General features: G+C 40.1%; 1 protein-coding gene across 1 annotated transcript in view; it reads right to left on the bottom strand.

Annotated features, from left to right (window-relative positions):
- The window catches only part of LOC103087059 (riboflavin kinase), a 47,984-nt gene extending 40,302 nt beyond the window's left edge, over positions 1-7,682 (bottom strand). Inside the window, 1 exon segment of the mRNA XM_082930898.1 lies at positions 7,534-7,682. Coding sequence (XP_082787024.1) covers positions 7,534-7,682 — 149 coding nt within the window.
- Positions 7,683-22,434: the final 14,752 nt, after the last annotated feature.

Genomic DNA, 22,434 nt, shown 5'->3' with positions numbered 1-22,434 from the left:
AAAGGAATCCACCTGCCAGTGCAGGAGACACGGGTTCGATCCCTGGTCCGGGAAGATCCCACATGCCACGGAGCAACTAAGCCTGTGCACCACAACTACTGAGCCTGCACTCTAGAGCCCGTGAGCCACAACTACTGAGCCCACGTGCCACAACTACTGAAGCCCGCGTGCCTAGAGCCCGTGCTCCGCAACAAGAGAAGCCACCGCAATGAGAAGCCCGCGCACTGCAATGAAGAGTAGACCCTGCTCACTGCAACTAGAGAAAGCCTGTGCGCAGCCAAAAATATAAATTTTACAAAAAAATTTTAAAAAATAAGACCTGCCGACCTTACAAGGAAATCCCAGACCTCCTAGCCATTCGTGCCCCATTGCTGCGTTGCCTCTACTAATGCTCTATAAAACTCGCTCTTGCCCCATGTAAGGTCAGATCTTAACAAACCGCACCGCGGAACAGAGGAAAGCTTTAAGTGAGCTTTATTAGGGAGCGCTCCCAGGAGAGGTTCACTTGTCTGAGAGAAAGGGGCCAGAGAAGTCGTGCCCGCGCGAGGGTTTGGGCAGAATTTATAGGGGAAAAAGGGAAAGGGATGTGGTGAATCCGGGAGGGCGCAGGGTATTCCTTATTTGGTGGTCTTTTCGGGTATCGTGGGGGACCGTTAGTCCCGCCCCTCGAAAGGCGGGAAAGCTGGGCCGGGTGGAAAGTCCCCAGGTCAGTTGCTGGAACTGGCTGGTCCGGAGAGTTTCGGTCTGATGCAACCTGTGAATCTGATTGCGTTCCCCTGCCTCGGGCCAGTTGGCCTTACACCCCAAATCCCTCCAGAAGAGTGTTCCACTGCTTATGAGGTACTGCACCCCTCACCCAACCCCCACAAGCCATAGATTATTTTCCCTTGAATAAAAGACATCAAGCTCATTACTAAATTGTGTTGTTTTTGTCATTTGACAGAAGCAAGCTAAGCTTCTTTTTGAATGAAATTGGAATACCTACTTTATTTAGCAAAACAATACTGTGCAAATCAGTGTACCAATTCCGATGCTTTTCTACTTTATAGTTAGAAAGGCTCTGACTTGAAAATACTCATTACATTAATATTAGATGCTTAGCTGAGAACTTGATCCTTCTTATCTTGTTTGGTTCCTATAGTTCACCAAGCTGTTCTGATTCCTCTTTTGGCAATATAATGTGACTCATCGGTTCCAAAATATAAACTCTAATCCATAGGGAAATCACATCAGCTTCCTTGTATTAGTGGGATGAATAAGAGCTCCCTATTAAGTCTGTTATCCTAAAACATATGTTATATCATGATATCAAAAAATCCTTTTGTTGCAAAATTTACTTACATTCTAAAAAGTTTACTTAACTTCTCTGAATTTATGAAGTTTATTACGAATGTGAGAAGAATGTGGTTAAATTTCAGTCATAGCCTTTGAGCTTTGCTTAGGAGATCGAGCAGTTTTTAATGAAATAGAAATACGGCTCGGTTTTAAAAAGAAATAGTAGACGATAACTCTAACAGTTTTTGAGTAGGGAAAACAGATATAGAATATGGCAATTTAATAATTGTGCCTTACAGAAGTATTTTTCTCCATCCTCCTCAAGAGAAAAAACAGAAAAAAAAAAAAGCCTAAGATTTCATGTCTGTCTTTTCATTGTGATTTCCTATGTTCTGCCCTCTAGTCAATGTTATTCAGTGTTTTGCGCTCCATTGCCAAGCTTACCCTCTGCATCCTCGTAATAATAAGGATTGGAGCAATAGCAACTACCTCATATTTAATTGAAGGAAGTCTTACAGGACTTGCTTTCTGTCTGCTTTCATTGGAAGGGAGAACTTTTTCTTAAGTGTTGAAGACAATGAGAATGCTTCCTTTATGACACTTAACAATTTAGAAGCTATGAACCACGTATGGTCATGAATTTGTCCCTTATCTGCCTTAAATCTAAACAATGAAATAAGAAACAATTTTCTTTGGAATCATTTATAAAGTTATTTATGAAGTTCATGAAATTAACTGCACCAATAAATACTAGTAAAATAAAAGGAATCCTCCCTTGGCTCCCCCTTCAAACTCTAAGACAAGGATTATGATTTAGGAAGACAGCACAAGAAGCATATGGATGAAAAATGTCATCTCGGCAGCAGATAAAGAAGCGTGACAGATATTCGATAAAATGTCATCATATTTTTTACCCATTTCAGCGTTTATCAGAGTGTACTTTTCCATCAACTAATCGCATCCCATCAAGATTATAGCAAATCTCACTCATTATTCACCTGTATGATTGCTTTATGAATTGCTGCACAATCTGTATATTCCCAATAATCCCCCTCTCCATTCTCCGTGCATTATCCCTTATAGCCCCACCACGATCTTCACCATCTTATGTACATGATTATTGGCACAGAGTTGTTACCTAGATATTTGTTGAATGAATGAATGAATGAAAGAAAGAAATTGTTTAAAATGTAAATCAATTGTTTCTACCTGGAGCAGTGGTACAGAGCCTACTGTTACACTCTGACTTGCATTTATTCCAAATGTAACTGGGCCCTAGCATAAAAATTACTGTTTAAAAATAACTTTAGGACTTCCCTGGTGGCACAGTGGCTAAGAATCCGCCTGCCAATGCAGGGGACACGGGTTCGAGCCCTGGTCCGGGAAGATCCCACATGCTGCAGAGCAACTAAGCCCATGAGCCACAACTACTGAGGCTGCGTGCCACGACTACTGAAGCCTGCGTGCCTAGAGCCCGTGCTCCGCAACAAGAGAAGCCACAACAATGAGAAGACTGCGCACTGCAAAGAAGAGTAGGCCCCGCTCGCTGCAACTAGAGAAAGCCCACATGCAGCAACGAAGACGCAACGCAGCCAAAAATAAAATAAATAAATTTATAAAAAATAAATACAATAAAAATAACTTTAAAGAGAACTAATTAGTTTGAACATATTATACATGCACTTGGTATAGAATTGAAAAGGTACAAATAATATAGAATGAAAAGTAAGTTCCCACTACTGCCACCCCTCCCCGTCTTGCCTCTAGCCACAAAGTTTTCCCCTTTCCAGGTCATCACAGTATCCAGTTTCAAAAGACCTTAATGGATAAAAGAATTACTAGATTTGTTCCCCCAAATGACATGTCCCTTGCAGTTCCGCAGCCAGAAAGGAATGGATAGAATCACTGATTTTTTTCATGCCTCCATGAGGTGAGGATTCTACAACTCAGAATTCTAAGAATAATATACACTATAACATAGTTGAATGAAATCCGTAGAAGTGAGTCAATGTGATGCTATTGTTAAGCTTTCCAGTGTGGAATGGCAAGGAGTTTATTGAGATAGAATACTTTTTTGATTTCTGAAACAATTTGATCAAAGTTTTGCTTTTGCTCAAATCGGGCAGAGTTATTTCATAGGGAAATTTACCTTATTAAACTATGTGTTGACATTTTCTACCTTACATTCAGCACTAGGTGGTAGAGATTCCAAAGAGTGGTTTACCTTTGAAAGGAGACAGCAGTTAACTGTTTAAACATTTTCTGAACTGTGATGGTTTCTAAGGAGCCGCCAGGGCTGGGGGAAGAACTGAAGAGGATATTTTCCCCTCCTAGTGAAATGGGTATTCAGCCTCATTGACAGAAAACAACTGGCCTTTATTCTCTTGCTGAGTGTTATGAAAAGTATTCATTAATTCAATACTTAAAAGTCCTTTTTTTCAAAAGCTAAACAAAACCTATAAAAGGAAGCATTTGTATGCTGCTCTGAGTAACACAAAACTGGGTGATGAGCAGTAGCTAAATCTCTTTTTGTACCCTGTTCAGAATGAAAAGGTCAGAAGTTACATATTGACATTAAGGCAAACATGATTCATTTACCCCACCTCAGACAACGGTAAAAATGAAATCAACCAACCTACAACTAAAATCAACTGATATACTTTTCCCAGAACTTACAGTAAAAAAAGGACATTGAACCATCACAAAAGTTTACATGTAAACACTACCAAAAGGCCAGTAAGGGACAGTAGTTTTATTTTTATTTTATTTTTAAAATACTTAATATTTACCCAAAATATAGGCTACCAAGTTCAGGCAAATGGCTAAATATTTTAGGAAAACATTAAGTTAGTTCTATACTTCATAACATAAATTAGATGAATTCCATCTGGATTAACTACTTAAATGTAAAGAATGCTTAAATGGGACTTCCCTGGTGGTGCAGTTGTTAAGAATTTGCCTGCCGGTGCAGGGAAACATGGCTAGATCCCTGGTCCGGGAAGATCCCACATGTTGCAGAGCAGCTAACCCCGTGCGCCACAACTACTGAGCCGGAAAGAATTTGCCTGCCGGTGCAGGGAAACATGGCTAGATCCCTGGTCCGGGAAGATCCCACATGTTGCAGAGCAGCTAACCCCGTGCGCCACAACTACAGAGCCGGAGTGCCTAGAGCCCGTGCTCTGCAACAAGAGAAGCCACCGCAATGAGAAGCCTGCACACCACAACAAAGACCCAAAGCAGCCATAAATAAATAAATAAATAAATAAATAAATAAATAAATAAACGTTAAAAAGAAAAAAAGAATGCTTGAATGTTTACATGTAAAAAACAAACCGTGAAAGTAATGTAAATTATAGGTAAAATTTATCTGTAAATTATAAGTAATGGGACTTCCCTGGTGGTCCAGTGGGTAAGACTCCATGCTCCCAATGCAGGGGGCCCAGGGTCGATCCCTGGTTGGGGAACTAGATCCCATATGCATGCTGCAGCTAAGAAGTCCACATGTCACAACGAAGATCCCCCGTGCCACAGCTAAGACCCAGTGCAGCCAAAATAAATAAATTAATAATAATAAATTTTAAAAAAATTATAAGTAAAACTTTTTAGTGTATTAAATATACAGATGTCTCTTCATAGCTGCAGTTTCTGCATCCAAAGAGTTAACCAATCACGGATTGAAAATATTCAGGAAAAAAAAATTCCAGTAAGTTCTAAGAAACAAAACTTGAGTTACCCTTTGCTGGAAGCTGTATGCATTTACATTGTATTTACAACTATTTACATAGAATTTACATTTTATTAGATGTTATAAGTAATCTAGAGATGACTTAAAATATATGGGAGGATGTGGATAGGTTATATGCAAATATTATGGTATTTTATATAAGAGCTTTGGGTGTCCTTGGATTCTGAGATTTCCTCCACCACAACTGTTCTAAAGGATGGTATTCCAAGTGAATACCAAGGGACAACTGTATAGATAAATATGAAGGTTCTGGGATTCTCAATGCAGAAAAATATAAAGGAAAAGACTTTCATTTGACTACATAAAACTTCTGAATGGGAACAAAATTCTTCTACATGGAAAGAAAATCCTATCAAATAACCTACAACAAACTGGGGAAAAAAATATATTGTTGAGAAAACTTTCTAGGCCCAAGATGGAGCTGCTCCTGCCTGGGGTGCCATGTCAGCAAACTGAAACCTAAATAACTTTTCTGTCCTTGTAAATGCTCTGCTTGAAATGCAGTATATCTTGTCAGCCTACACTGACAAGTATACTAATAGGCTAATAGCCTAATACTAAGGCTTTACACTAACTTCCTTGCTCCTTCTCACTCCAAACAAGTTTGACTATGTGGCCACTGCCAATCAGATATTTTCTATTTTTCTCTTCCTTGTTCTTAATTCTTTATCCTATAAAAGCCTCCTGAAAAAAGAGTAAGTATTACTCCAGTCTAGGTGATGTGATCACAAATCATGAAAAAAAAAAAAAAAGCCTCCTGCCTTCTGCCCCATCTTGCAGTTCTCGAAATGGAGACCATCCGCTTTAAGTATTAGATAAAGGCTGTTTGTATCACCTAAATGGTCTTCTCTAATCATTTTTCTTAACAACATGCAACTTTTGTGACAAGTAGTTTAAGATATAATAAAATTTTATAAATCAATAAGCAAAATTTCCAGTAAGAGGATGGACACAAGTATAAAAATTTACAGTAGAACAATTCCATTGGATAATCAATTTATGAAAAAATGTTCATTATCTATTATGGACTGAATTGTGTTACTCCCAAATTCATGTGTTGACGATCTAATCCTCAATACCTCAGAATGTGACTCTTTGGCGATAAGATCTTTAAAGAGATAATTAAGTTAAAATGTTATCGTTAGAGTAGGCCCTCATCCAATAAGACCATATCCTAATGTGACAAAATTTGAACACTGACACACACAGAAGGAAGACCACGTGAAGACATAGGGAGAAGACAGCATCTACAAGGCGAGGAGGGAGGCCTCAGAAGAAACCAACTCAGCTAACACTGCCATCTCAGACTTCCAGCCTCCAGAATTGTGAGAAAATACATTTCTGTTGTGTGAGCCACCCAGTCTGTGGTACTTTGTTGTGGCAGCCCTAGCAGATTAATACACCATACCATAATCAAAAGGATGCAAATTAAAATGGCAATTATAACTCTCAAAGTGGCAAAGAGAAAATGAATAGCTATATTATTCAGTGTTGATAAAGTGGTCATACACTGCTAGCAGTAGTACAAATTATTATTACCTTCTGAAGGACAATTTGAAAATAAATATTAGAAATCTTAAAAAAATGAATACACTTTGACCCACCAATTATACTTCTGAGAATGAATCATATGGAAACAATCAGTGTCATACAGAGATGTTCATCACAGTCTATTCTAATTTATGCATGTGAAAAATTGCAAATCACCTAGGTAACAAAAATTAAAGGATTAATTTAAGAAATATTAGCTCCTTAACTAGAATATTAAGCAGTCATTACAAATGCTATTTTTGCAAATGAATTAGGTACGTGTAAAGTTATTTTTTTGTTGTTTAATGAGCCAATTCAAATATATAAACAATAAAGAGAATAATGTATGTGGTTACTGCCCTGATTCTGAAATTTTTAATATTTTGCCACACTTGCTTCTGTTTTTTTTTAACATTTTATTTTTTATTGGAGTATAGTTGATTAACAACGCTGTGTTAGTTTCACGTGTACAGCAAAGTGATTCATTTATACATGTACATGTATTTATTCTTTTTCAAATTCTTTTCCCATTGAGGTTGTTACATAATACTGAGCAGAGTTCCCTGTGCTATACAGTAGGTCCTTGTTGGTTATTTATTTTAAATATAAGTGTGTCCATGTCAATCCCAAACTCCCTAACTATCCCTTTCTTTATATATATATATATATATATATATATATATATATATGTTTTTATTTATTTTTTTTTTTATTTTTTTTGTGGTACGCGGGCCCCTCACCGCAGTGGCCTCTCCCGCTGCGGTGCATAGACCCCGGACGCACAGGCCCAGAGGCCATAGCTCACGGGCCCAGGCGCTCCACGGCATGTGGGATCTTCCCGGACCGGGGCACGAACCCGTGTCCCCTGCATCGGCAGGCGGACTCTCAACCACTGCGCCACCAGGGAAGCCCAGGGTTTCGCTTTTTTAAGAAATTAATTCTGCCTACCTTCCCACCTCACCTCCGTCTCCTCCCCTCCCCACCTTGAGATAGCTCTTCTCTCAAACCCCTCTTCTTGGCTTGGCAGCTCTTGGGTGGCCTTTCTCTTCCGGCTCCTGATTCCATGCCTTCTCTTTGACCTTTTCCAAGAGCAGTTGAGTTCGATGCCCATAAAAGCTTCAAAAGTCTTCATCGCACTCCTACCTACAAGTTAATACAATCTTCAAGGAAACTGGACGAATTCTATTAAGGCTGAAGACTTTGTTTGCCTTGTGAACAAAAGTTTTCCCAGCTCCCAGTCTTCACCAAAGCTGTGCTGAGCGAGTATGACATCAATTTACATTTCCCTACCTTGGCAGAGAAAACCTGAATTACAATCAGTAGCGTGTTTCCAGTTCCGGTCTGAGTCCAGAGTCTCTTTCACATGGGTGTTCCAAGCTGGGTGAGTCCCGCTTAGTGTGGCTCGGGTCCTGCCCCCGGCTGTTCCGCCTCCTTCTGTTGCGGTCCGGGAGCCACACACCTGGAGTCGAGTTCCCCGGTAAATGCGACCCGTGTCCCAACCAAGGACACCCGAGAATCACCAACACCAAGCAGAAAGATTAGCAAAGGATTTATACAAGTACAAGTATAGAAGCTTACACAAACTGTCCGGACAGGGTCCCACTCGGAGAGAAGTGAGTGAGTCCCCGACTAACAGCCGGGCGAGGCTTTCATACCCTTCACAGGCCGGGAAGTCCCCGAGGCGGGAGGGAGCTGTTTAATTTTGAATCAGCCAATCAGGAACCCGGTTCTTCCCGCCCCGAGCAAGCAAGCAAGTTTCTTACAGAAGCCAAAATGTGCTGTTAGCCCTGAAGCTGTTCTTCCGTTTCTTTCGTCACACTTCCTTGTTAAGGGGAGCCAAGCCCAGTGGGCAGAATGAAGGGCGCACCTACAGGGTGTCATTGAGGGACTCTAATAAGTGGCACATCTGAAAGAGACCTGTTTATAGCTTCCAACGTGCAGTGTTCCCTGGTTTCAGACTTTATTGCACATTAGAATCATCTGGGAGCTTTTACAAATATTGACACCAGGCCATACTCTACACTAGTTAAATCATAATCCTTGGTACAGACTTAGGTACCAGTATGTTTTAAAGCTCCCTGAGTAGTTCCAAAATGCAGCAAGTTCGAGAGCCGCTGGACTAGACTGTACACCGTCATACACTGTGCTAAGACGTTATGACCATTTTGTTCAAAGCATTTCACATAACTGAACTAGTTATATTGTCATCACCTTCTGTTTCACACGTGGGAAATTTGAAACACAAAGGGAAAATGTTACTCATATGAGGAAGGCCACAGGTGAGTTGTTAAAGCGGTTATAGAGGGTGTCACTGCTCTCAGCAAGGCCTGAGATGTGGTAAATGCTGTATTATTGTTTGAGGTTTCCTGGGAGCAAAAACGGTTTGGAGAATCTGCATGGGGCATGCAGACAATGTGAATGGAATCATGATGCATTAATTTCTGAATTAATGTTTTCTGTCTGAGAACCCTGAAACCTGAAGGGGTAAAGTGATCATGAATTTTTTAAATTAATAATATGGTTTTGGTTTTAATATTAAACCTGACTAAGAGCTGTGGGAAATGCCCACATGTGGTCAGAATCAACATCAAAAAATTCAATACTTTAACCGTGTTCCATAGCAACTCATACCTTGTGATTCTGGAGATTCTGCTGTTCGCCAGCTCTGGCTCAAAACAAATGTCAAAAAACTCAAACCGAAGGCCCTGGCAGGCCACAGAACCCATATCTTGGGTAGTTACAGAATATTTAAATTACAGTGGGAAAAAAAAGATACGAGAGAAGGAGTTGATAGGGACAGAGCTTTTATTCTAAAAATCAGTGTTTTAAATTTACTTTCATACTTTTAATTAATCTTACCTCTGATTGAGTGCTGAAGTTGTAAATTACTAACCCCATCATTACCAGTAGTTGAATCAGTCAAAAGAAGGGCGTAGATTAATTTCAGCAGAATTTTATTTTGGCTGCTTCTGTCACTTTCCAGTTTTGCTTTCCAGAATCAAGCAATTTCTGTACTGGGATGAGCAGATCAGAAGACACTGCTACAAAGGAGAAGCCATTCTCCTTTATCATAAAGATTATCAGAGTGGAAAACTCCATCAACCCCCCTGAAGACTTATCTCACCTGGAGATTACATAGAATATCCTACAACTATGTGAATGGAAGGTCAACGTGCCCTAAAGACTTCCTCACAGAAGAGTTCCCCCACCAGCCTGTGGATAAGACCTGAAATTCTTCCACCATAGATTCGAATTTTAGAATAAAATGCCATCCCTCTCATGGCAGGTCTTGAGAGTTCCCAAGTGAACACTAACTTCCCCTATTCCTTGCCAGATAAAGCAGACGATGCCTAGTTAAATTTGAATTTCAAATAAACAGTGGATGATGTTTAGTATAAATTTGTCCCAAATATTACATACTTATGCTAAAAAAAAAGTGGTATATTTTTTGGTCAGAAAATCTAATTTAACAAGGCATCCTGTATATTTATTTATTAAGCCTGGCACCCCTCTGCTAACCAAATGGAAATTCTGTTTGTAGCAGCAATATGCCCATCAGCAGACATTAGATCACGACTGGTCTAAATCAATCATGATAATACAGTCCCTCATTTTCCCAGACTTGCTTGCATCTGGGAGTATAGTGTCCTGGTCATTGAAAAAAGGAAGTCTATGCATATGTGTGGGATGCGGTTTGAAAAGATTTTTTTTTTTTCTGGCAAAAGAGATGTGACTAGTGGTTCTACCTTTGCTCTGTCCCTCCTTCTTGCCTAGAATGTGGATATGGTGCTGGGATGCAGCAGCCCCCTCCTGATTATAAGGACAAGCCAATGCCAGCAGCTGCTACCTCCAGAGGTCTTGTTTGTAAGAAAGACAAACCATTAATTGTACAAACCACATGGGTTTTCTGTGGCTTACAGCTAAAAAACTCCTCTTAAAAAAATGCAAATGCCCTGGGAGAGGAAACCTTATTATTCATAGCTTGATGCGAAGTCACTTATTGGTATCTTATCCATTGAGAACTAGCCACAGGGGGTTTTGATTGACTAACAGCTGAGAGGTGCCATAGGTCCAAGCTAGAACCATTGCCCAGAGAAGGCAGTGGCAGAGTCTGCCCTGACAGGAGATCCTCCTTCACAGAGCTGCTGCCTCTTAGTAACATGGATCTGTGGCGTTCTTGGATGATTTGAGTAGAGCTGTAGCTCCTGAGGAATTCCCATAGACCCCTGCCTGTAGTGAGCGGAATAATGCCCTGCTCCCAAAGATGCCCGTATCCTAGCCCCTGGAAACTGTTTACATGTTGTATTACATGGCCAAGGAGAATTAAGGTAGCAGATGGAATTAAGGCTGCTAATCAGCTGACTTTAAGACAAGAAGGTTATTCTCAATTATCTAAGCCCAATGATATCATAGGGTCCTTAAAAGTAGAAGATGGAAGCAGGAGAGGAAGACAGAAGCAGAGGGGAAAGTGGTTTGATGTGAGAAGGACTCAACTGACCATTGCTGGCTTTAAAGATGGAGAAAGGGGTCACAAGCCAAGGAATGTGGGTGACCTCTAGAAGCTGAAAAAGGCAAGAAAACAAATTCTTTCCCAGAGCCTCTAGAAAAGAACACAGCCCTGCCGACGGCTTGATTTTAGGCCAGTCAGACCCATTTCAGACTTCGGACCTGGAGAACGGTAAAGTAATAAATTTGTGTTGTTTAAAGTCATTACACATGATAAATATAAATCATTCATTCATTTGTTCCTTTATTCATTCTTCAAATATTATTGAGCTCCTACTTTGAGTCAAGCACCTTTGTAAATGTTGGGGACATACCAAGAACAAAACAGAACAACAGATATTTGCTCTCACAAAAATCTTTCTATTTATTGGAGAGGGACCAGATTTTTAAAATATTAAGTGAAACATAATATTATTATGTATTTTAGATGGTAAACATGCTATTGTGGACGAACAAAACGGTGAAACAGGACAGAAAGAGTTGGGGAGGGGGGTTGCCACTTTAACTAGGGTGATCAGTGAAGGTAACATTGCAAAATCATATTTGAGCCCAGTCTGGTACCTGGGGGAGGAGTCTTCCAGAGGGGCAAGTGCAAAACCCCAGAGATGAGAATATGCCTGGTGTAGTTCAGAGGGAGCAAGGAAGAATTGGGGGAGGAAAAACTTCCCCTCTACCCTTGTTTAGGGTCTTCTGGCTGATCTAAGAATTAAATTGACATGAGACAAATTAACAGGTGAAAATCAATTTGAATTACATACGTATGGGGGGCCCATAAGAAAAATAAGATTCAAGGACAAGTTAGGCAATTGAGGTTTATCTGCCATCTGAGAGAGGAAGGGAGGTAGGGATTTGGGACTTCAAAGGGGAGGAAGGCAACTTACAGGAAAATGGGGAAAAACAAATGTTTGGTAAACAAATGTTTGCTGGGTTGTGCAGAGCCAATGGGGCACAGAGAGGAAGAGCACCGGGGATAGCGCTCTTCCTGGACCAGGCGCTCTATCTAAACTCTTTTAGGCAGTTAAAGGGGAGGTAAAAAGAAAGACTTCCTGAATCTTCTGTTTCTTAAAAGTAATTGGGGGCTTCCCTGGTGGCGCAGTGATTAAGAATCTGCCTGCCAACGCAGGGGACACGAGTTCGAGCCCTGGTCTGGGAAGATCCCACCTGCCGTGGAGCAGCTAAGCCCGTGTGCCCCAACTACTGAGCCTGCGCTCTAGAGCCCGCGAGCCACAACTACTGAGCCTGCATGTCACAACTACTGAAGCCCGTGCTCCTAGAGCCCGTGCTCTGCAACAAGAGAAGCCACCGCAATGAGAAGCCCACGCACTGCAACGAAGAGTAGCCCCCGCTTGTAGCAACTACAGAAAGCCCTCGTGCAGCAACGAAGACCCAATGGAGCCAAAAATAAATAAATAAAATAAATTTATTAAAAATAAAAAAGTAGGGGGCTTCCCTGGTGGTGCAGTGGTTGAGAGTCCGCCTGCCGATGCAGGGGACACAGGTTCGTGCCCCGGTCCGGAAAGATCCCACATGTCGCAGAGCAGCTGGGCCTGTGAGCCACGGCCGCTGAGCCTACGCGTCCGGAGCCTGTGCTCCACAATGGGAGAGGCCACGACAGTGAGAGCCCCGCGTACCACAAAATAAATAAATAAATAAGTAAGTAAAAATCAAAAGGTAATTAGCCTAAAATATTCCTTATGCCATAAAGGAAGGACAGAGTGATTATTTGTCTGAAATGCTGCCAAGATGACGAGTTAGATGAGTTCTGATAAATGCCTGCTGGATTTAGTAACGTGTCGTTGAATTTGACAAGAGCAATGTCCCTAGGGCCACAGAAGGAAGCAATGGATTAGAGAAGGTTTAACGGACACAAGCAATCAGATTCTTTCAGAAGCTCCCTTTGCCATCTTCAAGGGGAGGTTTATGCCCCCGGACCCTCTGCTCTGTTCTAGAGATCCCAGCTAGAAGCCTGCACAGGGAAAGGTACAGAATAATTGCAGCTCCTTCCCGAGTGATCACTGTGAGGGCAAACTGATGGTCAGCTTTCTGTAAGGCAGGGTGGGTGAACTAAGGCAAATGATGCCACATGCATTCATTTATGTGTTGTCTGGGGTTGCTGCCTCCCTCCAGGGGCAGAGATAAGTAATTGTGACAGAGACAGTATAGCCCACAGTGCTTAAGTATTTATGAACTCCCTGGCCCTTTCCAGAAAAGTTTGCCAAGCTTTGCTGTAAATAGACAGGGAGAGAGAGAGAATGAATTAGGGTAGTGGTAAAGGATGAAAACATTCAAGAAAAGGCTTTTAAAGAAGAATGAAATAACATTTGTGTATGCTGAAAAGATTCAGGAGAAAGAATAAAAATTGAAATTGCAGAAATGAAAACTGCTGGGTGGTGTTCTCAAGTATAACAGAAGGGTGGGCATCAATTGCCCAAGCAGAAGAGTTGGTCATGCTAGCATTAGAGACATATATGTCTTTCATTGTTATTCTATGAAAAGATGTGCAATCTCACACAGGTGAGGAAACATTCTCCAGGGCAATCATACAGCTCACCTGACTTGTTTCCTGTTTTGGAGGGAATCACTGTCCTGTGCTGCCTGATGTTCAATTTCTGAAAACCATTATTTCAAAAATAATTTTCATATATTTTGTACAACTTCTTGTTTCAGGTGGATAGTGTTAAAATACAAAATTCAACTGAATAAGTTTTAAAACATTTTATTGGCTTTATTCAATGATCCAGGAATAGAATTCCAATCTAGCAGATAAGAAAGGTGCTCCAAGGAGCTGTACAAAATGAAAGACTTTTATAGGAGACAGGAAAAAGGAAGTTATACGAGACAGAAAAGCAGATTGGTTACTGCAGGGTTACTTTCCTGATAGGGGATGGCAGGGGTCGATCAGGCAGATTACCTACCTAACGCTGATCAGGTGATTCCTGTTTGGTTGAAAGTTCTGTTTCTGGGAGAGTCAGAGTTTTAATTGTCTTGGTTTGGTGACAGGGGGCTTAGTATAAGTGACTCCATTTTGGGTCTGTTGTCTTGTTTTTAACAGCAGGTAAATCTGATCCCTGTTACTCCGTCTTGATTAGAAATGGAAGTCTATCGAGCCATTTATTTTAGATAAAACCAGCTAAGTGTAGTGGATTTTCCAAGTTTATTATATTTACTCCTAACATTCAATGTACATAAAAACTAGAGCTGATTTTCCTCACATTTCTCAACTATTTTATGTTTATATATTTGGTTCTGGATACTACCAGCAGAGGGCACCTCAGCCACATTTCAACCACTTGCAAGTCAGAATTAAACAATTTCATATCTGGAATGTTCTTGCTCATTTAGAAAGAAAATTCTAGTGCTCAGCTTAAAATACTCTGTGAGGCACTTCCCTGGTGGCACAGTGGTTAAGAATCCTCCTGCCAATGCAGGGGACACGGGTTCGAGCCCTGGTCTGGGGAGATCCCACATGCCGCAGAGCAGCTAAGCCCATGCGCTGCAACTACTGAGCCTGTGCTCTAGAGCCCGCGAGCCACAACTACTGAAGCCCGCGCACCTAGAGCCTGTGCTCCACAACAAGAGAAGCCACTGCAGCGAGAAGCCCACACACCATAACTAAAGCCCGCACGCAGCAACAAAGACCCAGTGCAGCCCAAAATAATTAATTAATTTTTTTAAAAAATAAATAAAATAAAATACTCTGTGAGCCCAACTGACTCTTCTGTTTCCTTTAACATGTCAGCCCACCCTCCCTGGTGTCCAGGACACAGCATTAAGTTTGTTTTTCCTCCACTGCTTCCAACCCTTTCCCCTTCCTTTGCTATGCTCGTGCCTCATACTCATAAAACTTCCTTACATCTTCTCTTAAGCACTCTCATCCCTTCCCAGGTGGCTCCTAGATGGGAAACACTGGAGTCCAGGCATATTTCCAGGAGCCTAGAGATTCCCTGCTCCTGGAGAACTCATCATCATTGCAAACAGTGTGTCCAGATCTTGCCCAGCAAATGCCCTCTCCTTTCTGCTTATACCTTCTAGTTTTCTTAAACAGATGTTTCAGAAAAGATCAATGTTATTTTATTGAGGTATAGTTTATATACGAAGAGGAGCAGAACATGCCACCCCCAAATATGCCTCTTTGGGGTAAGGATTATCTTCAGTTGGTTATTTTTGAGAAACAACAGACACAGATGAAGCTCTGAAAACAGAGTACAAGTTACCCTTTGTATGGGATTTTTGTATATTTATAAGGGGAATCTCCATTTGTAAGGGTGTCTTCCTCACTGTACTGGGAAGAGGACGGTGACTAAAACTCTAGAAACTCTAGAAACTACTGTTTAAATAACCAGCTTCAAAGACCCAATATGGGCTTTCCCCGGTGGCGCAGTGGTTGAGAGTCCGCCTGCCGCTGCAGGGGACATGGGTTCGTGCCCCGGTCCAGGAAGATACCATATGCCGCGGAGCGGCTGGGCCCGTGAGCCATGGCCGCTGAGCCTGCGCATCCGGAGCCTGTGCTCTGCAACGAGAGAGGCCGCAACAGTGAGAGGGAAAAAAAAAAAAAAAAAAGATTCAATATGCCTAAGAGGTGTATTTAGGGGTGGTATATTTTTGTTTCCCACTAGTAATATTTTCAAAACTTTAAAGAAGTTTCACAATTCAGAAGCTAAATTGATAGATTGTTCCATATCTTATTGAACCAGTCTGTCTTGAGAATAAGTCAATTCAGTTAAAGAGTTGTGTCTCATTTCAGGAAGTGGGTGATGTTACTTTCAGGAGGTGGGCTCCCAAAGTGGGGCCTATATTACATAAATCAGGGATTTCATAAGAAATTCCATTTCTATGGAAAGAAAAGAAAAACAAAAGTTAATGTCAGGAGCAAATTATAAATCTAATGTCTGAGTCCTGAGGGCAGCCAGTTGAGATTGCTAGAGATTTTTAGATGTCAAGATCAAAGCATCTTTTGCAGTTTGAATGTCTCTGATGATGTCATTGGGTGTTTAGGTAAACTTTCTGAGTGGCTCACTCAGCCAACAGGCACAAAGATTGTCTAAGCATGAGCTATTGTGGTGATCTCACTGAAGTTTATATCAAGTTGTTCACATTCAATTTGCAGGGGTTCAGGTAAAAGGGCAGTTTTCAAACTTAGTAATTTCCAAGTCAAAAGGGTGGGAGAAAATTGGAAATGTTAGTTTGGAGATTTGCAACCATATAGCTGAGAAAATTAGAAGATGTCAGGATCCAGTACAGTTTACAGTTTACCAAAAACCTGAAATACAATGAACAGAAATAGAATCTAATATCCACAAAGATGTGCTACTGAAACATAATTTTCCCTCTAAAATCACCTAAATTTATTTCTACCAAAGACAGCCAAATTAAGACTAATTTGTTTACAAAATCACTCTAGTTTCAACAAACTTGGCCTGATTATTTACATAAATGTAGCAAGAATAGCAAGAGACCATATAGGCTGTTTTAAATCTATTTTACTGGATCTTTTCATAAGGAATCTCAGATTGGACTTTTAAAAGCCTCTCAAGGCTAGGAAGCCATGCTAAGGATTTACCATCAGACTTTGCAGGCAATACCTATAGATTTGGGAGGATTCCTCTCTGCTGGTGATCTCCAAAATATCCCGAGGTTCTTGCACCTGCCAGGAAGTGACCTTCTTTCCTCACCTGGTTAGGCTGTCAGAAACCCTGTAAGCAAGGTACCAGGCTGTTCTTCCAAGGGCCTTTATTGGCTCCATAATGCCAACCTTAGTTCGTTAAAGCTGTCTGGTATATTTGATTCTATGCACATTCTCAAATCTGACATTCCGGTCAAAGCTTTGATAATATACCAATGTTTCCAGTTGTGTCTGTTACAAGGAGAACAGATTCTTTTTGAATTTATGCAAATAACTATATTGTCATGGAAAATAAGAATACTCATGGAGAGTTTCTGAATTCTGGAGGGATCGGGTAGGGAGAAAAGATAAACGTTTCATCTTTGTTCACAAAGGTATATTTTACCAAATTGTTGGCGGCTTAAGAGAAAAGAGGAAAAGGTTTTCTTAAATCTGGAAAAACAAAAACATTAAAAAAAATCAGCAATGTTTCAACCAAAATTCATAAAAACTATAATCATCTTCATCAGTTCACTGAGTTCCATGTTATTCACTCTTGCTCTGCTTGAATATAGTTTTTCCATTAGTTCTGGAAATTCTTACCCGGTTCAGTTTTATGATCTCAAAGTTGTCAAAAACGTGTGTGTCAGAGTCCTTTCCATGAGCCTCCTTGAAGATGAAGCATTTTTGCAGAAACACTTTTGCAAAAAGCATCAGAGTAAAACAATAACTTTAAATGACAAAAGACTTTAAAATGGCCATGGTTAAAGATCTGATGAGAGTTCATTATGATACAATTGACAAGGAAATTTGTTTATTTTTGTGACAAACAACACTTTGAGATAATAAGTAGAATTATAAGTGAAAACATACCTGGACGTATCAGATTATATACAATTTCAATAACACTTTATATTAATAACATATACTCACACAAATTAATCTATGAAGGTTTATCATCACTTATTTGACAATGCTTCTCACATAATTTAACATATCAAATAAGCCTAATTTCTCTTTATAAGGAGAGAGAACAAATCCTTTGAGATGTTCCAGGGGCCCTCTGAAAAATCCCAAAGCTAGTTCAGGGTCAAAAAGATTTCATTTAGAATTTAATTTGGGGAAGTTTGTAAAAAATATCAGAAGACTTGTACACTTGACTAAATAGAATAACAGATCATTATGAAACGATATATAACTATTTGACCAAAATGACAATAAAATTTCAAAGGCAAATATAGAAGTTTACATAGTTCTGAGCAAAACTTAGCTCTTAATATTGAGAAGACTCAGTTTTCTTAAATAATCAAAGACCAGATTAAGACAACATAAAGCATAGAAAATTATGTTGATAAAATACAGAATTTGTGTTTCTAGGTAGATTGCTTAAAAGGTAAAGAAAAACCTTTCACAATCTCTTATCAACAACAGACCAACTGTCCAAAACACTTTCCCCTTTTAACAGATGAAAGAAAATCAAATTTTAGTTTTACATGAGTACACTACAGATTTTATGGCTTAATTTTATAACCCTTATAATAAATTCATTCACTTTAAGCCAACTTGACCAGACAAGGTAAGATTCATTCCTTCTCTCTCTCTCTCTCTCCAGTTTGTCCTCTGTTTTCCTTTTTTTAAATTTTGAAGTAACCAGTTTTACTTTAGAACAAATTTGCTTCCCTTATCCTTAACAAAAATGCAACTTCATATCTCCTACCCTTTTTTTATCCAAAACCACATCCTGCTTTCCTTGTATACAGAGTTGTTTCCCTTAATATTAGTAGTAGTTTTAATCACATGTATTAATCAGAATTTTTAACCTTTAGAAAACTTAGTTTCTAGTGAAAAGTAAGAAGTAAGCAATTGTGAACTGTATGTTATGCCAGCATTCTTTAGATTGGCAAAAAAATGCATTTCATAATTTCTAGAAATGTGCCCTGTTTAATAGTACAATCTTTCAATATGGCACAAAACACCTCTACTAGGAAACCCAAATTTACCTTTAGTTTTTCTGCAGTAGGAAGCCAAAAGTAGGAAAAGCTATGTTCAGTAATTAATGTTTCACTATTTTATCTTACTTGGAAATGAACTATATATTCAATAAATTTCTTTTAACTTCTCTTAGCAAACTAGTTTCAAGTTACTAAAAACATATTTGGAAGCTATTTTTTAAATATATATATATATATATATAATAATAAAACATAATTACTGCATCTAAAAACTTTTTCTCACTTACATCTATTTAAATCATTTGGTCCCAACAATTATGTTTAGATGACTCACAAAAACTTCATGAAATATTAGACAAAGTCAGTCACCATCAGCTACTTTAATTAGTCAGCTAATTTTCTTGTGGACACATTTTTCAACAGAGATAACATGATCTTATTTGACTAATCATCCCAGGTTGAATAAAATTGTTTATGTGTATTATATTAAATGCTGATAACTCTGTTTTAATTAAATCAACAAACTTAAACTAGCCTTGATACTGAATAATTTCCCAGATCACAAGACCCTGAAAAGCATTTAAGTTCTGTTATATTTTTGAGAATTTTAGAACACTCAATCCTTACAAGTGCTTGCCTTCAACCTAATGAAACAGAGCTCTTATAAAAATTAATTTTGGCAATACCATCTAGAGGTAGAAAAATATCGCACATCTACAACATACACATATAGACACACATAAATATACATACAGACTCAAACACAGACTCCATAACCATTACCTTAAAATTTTAGCTGTGAGTCAGGCACATCAATATAAAACTCACTAGTTTATAAAAGAACAATTGGATCCAAATTTTGTTTTGTCAGTTGGAACAAGCTGAGTTCACCTACTCAGATGGCCAAAGCCTTTTAGCAATATTTGTGGAGAGGACATTCAAGACTTTTCATTAGCTTAATTTCAAAATACCTCCTCTTTTTTTCTTTCTGATAAGAAACATCTCCCCAAAGTTTGCATTTTGAAGAATGGCTTCTAGGTCCCAGAGAAGATGGGGGCAGAAAATCTACATCAAAAAGGCATAGAGAAAGTATCCAAGTCTCCAAGATGGAGTTTGGGGGCATATTTGCCTGCTATCAAAGGTCTAGAGTAATTTATAATTTTTTAAATGTCCTCTTTTTTTTTTACATGAAAGACAATTCTGTTTCCAACATCCAGATGTTTTATAATATCTGCAAGCATTTAGAGATGAATAGGGCAGGTTTGGGGATTGCTAAAGATAAGCAGGATTTGAATTGATTTTAGAGCCACACTTCTGGTTTGTAGAGATTTGCAAGATGAAGACAGTTGTTTCCAATTCCCTGCAAAGAGGTGATTACAGCCTGAGTATCAAGGAACTGACCTGCCCATCCAAATAAACTTGCTTCTTTATATGAGGGAGATTTCCAACTAAGATGGAAATCAAAAGATTTCTACGTTCTAGAACTTCAGGGTTTAATGCAGTATGCCTTGAAAAAACATCTGTATAAAGTGTTCAACGAAGGCCTTCAAATGTTCTTTTTTTTCCCCGAGTTTACAATTCAACATTAGACCAATTCACTTTTTAAGAGGTAAAGGTTCTACTATTGCTCCTATCTGTCCATGAACATCAGCCTTCAGCTGAGCCATTTCTTGGTCATTTGTAGGAGGGCCTGGAAGAAATTCTGGCCAGCTGTTCCCTCTGTGAGCCACCCTCACATACACACACACCCTGGGGCTGGTCAGGGGACATGAATTCATTGCATTGGAGGTCCAGGATACATCAGCAGAGGACATTGCATAGGAAGGCCTGAAGTTGGCAGAGCCTCATAGAGACCTGGAGAGTAGGAGGAATTTCAAGAGACAGCAAAGGGAGTCCTACTGCCTGTACCTGGTTCTTATGCTAAATTCACTTGCTGGCTTTCAGCATTTTTATGAGTAACCTGTATACTTTGGGCCTAGAGATTAGGCTGGAGGAAAAGAGAAGCTAAAACATGCAGATGGGGGCGGATTTTGAGAAGGGGAATTTACATTGGATGTGGACATTAATTTTGTTTTTTTAATTTCTGTTCTTCATCTTGTTATGGGAGTCCCTGTGGCTAGCTGTTACACTTCTCTGTCTTCTTTTCAATTTGATCTTTCCATAGGTACCAATAAGACAATCGTGTAGGTTGAGAGCGCTCTAAAAACCTTTTTCTCTCTCAAACACAGCCAATTCAAAGGATCCATCATGTGGCCAAGGACAAATTGCACCTAATATTAGCCTCAATAGTGACTCAAACCAACAAGCCTTTATATGGTTTAACCAAGGCTGCAAGACGTGTTCCACAAGAGAATACAAAAGATGCAGCCCTCAAAAGATCTAGAAAGTTAACTCCCAAAGTTAGCCTAAGAAAGATCTATCTGCAGACGTGGGTGCAACCCACATTTTTGTCTGGCTAAATTAGTAAAAACAGTGTTTCCTGACGTGATAAGGATTCTTATCTTCTGCAGGCTTTTTTCGGAGGTCCCAGGATCTCGCTCAGCTGCACCAGCCCTGAAGTGAGCAGTGTCCAGCCAGTGAAAATCCCATCTGCATTGCCACATCTAGAGGTAGAAAAATTGTCCCTTCTTCCTTTCTAGGTTCTTTGGCTAGTCTAACAATTAAATTAATATTAGCCAGATTAATAGGAGAAAATCAAACAAAAGTTTAATAATATGTATACCTCCTGTATACATGGGAGAGACCCAGGAAAACTGAGTAACTCTCTGAAATGGCTAGAGTTATCATCTTTTTATTTTAAATTTATTTATTTTCTTTATTTTATCTTTGGTTGTATTGGGTCTTCATTGTTGCACTCAGGGTTTCTCTAGTTGTGGCGAGCGGGGGCTACTCTTCGTTGAGGTGCATGGGCTTCTCATTGTGGTGGCTTCTCTTGTTGCAGAGCACAGGCTCTAGGCGTGCAGGCTTCAGTAGTTGCAGAGCGTGGGCTCAGTAGTTGTGGTGCACGGGCTCCATAGACGTGGCTCGCGGGCTCTACAGCACAGGCTCAGTAGTTGTGGCGCGCAGGCTTAGTTGCTCCGCGGCATGTGGGATCTTCCGGGATCAGGGCTCGAACCGGTGTCCCCTGCAATGGCAGGTAGATTCTCAACCATTGCGCCACCAGAGAAGCCCTAAAGATATCATCTTAAATGTCATTTAAGACAAAAAATGGTGGCGGTGGTGGTGGTGGTGGGGGGGGGCTTCCCTTGTGGCACAGTGGTTGGGAGTCCGCCTGCTGATGCAAGGGACGCGGGTTCGTGCCCTGGTCCGGGAGGATCCCACGTGCCGCGGAGCGGTTGGGCCCGTGACCCATGGCCGTGGGGCCTGCGCGTCCGGGGCCTGTGCTCCGCAATGGGAGAGGCCACAACAGTGAGAGGCCCGCGTACCGCAAAAAAAAAAATGGTGGTGGTGGGGAGGGAGTCAGTTTGGGGAGGTTACCAGGAAAAGCACACTAAACAAGTGTCAGGTTGTTATGCAGATTTAAGCCCTCAGCTTCTCATTGACAAGAGTTTCTGGAAATTTAGATATCCTTCTCTTCCTGGTACAGAGAAGGAGACATCCTTACAAATGGAGATTTCCCTTACAAATGTTAATATTTCTTACAAAAGGGCAACTGCTACTCAGTTTTCAGAGCTTCACCTGTGTCTGCTCTTTCTTAAAAATAACCAGCTTAAAATAATCAATATGCCAACAAGGCATATGTTGGGGTGGTATATTTTGCTCCCCTGCAGATTTAAGATGAGTGAGTATTATTCACTGCTGAGCAACCCAGAGGCAATCATAAA

Source organism: Lipotes vexillifer, unplaced genomic scaffold (genome assembly GCF_000442215.2).
Source record: "Lipotes vexillifer unplaced genomic scaffold, Lipotes_vexillifer_v1.1 scaffold204, whole genome shotgun sequence".
Lineage (NCBI taxonomy): Eukaryota > Metazoa > Chordata > Mammalia > Artiodactyla > Lipotidae > Lipotes > Lipotes vexillifer.
The sequence above is the reverse complement of the archived record's forward strand: the minus strand, read 5'-3'. Positions and strand labels throughout refer to the sequence as shown.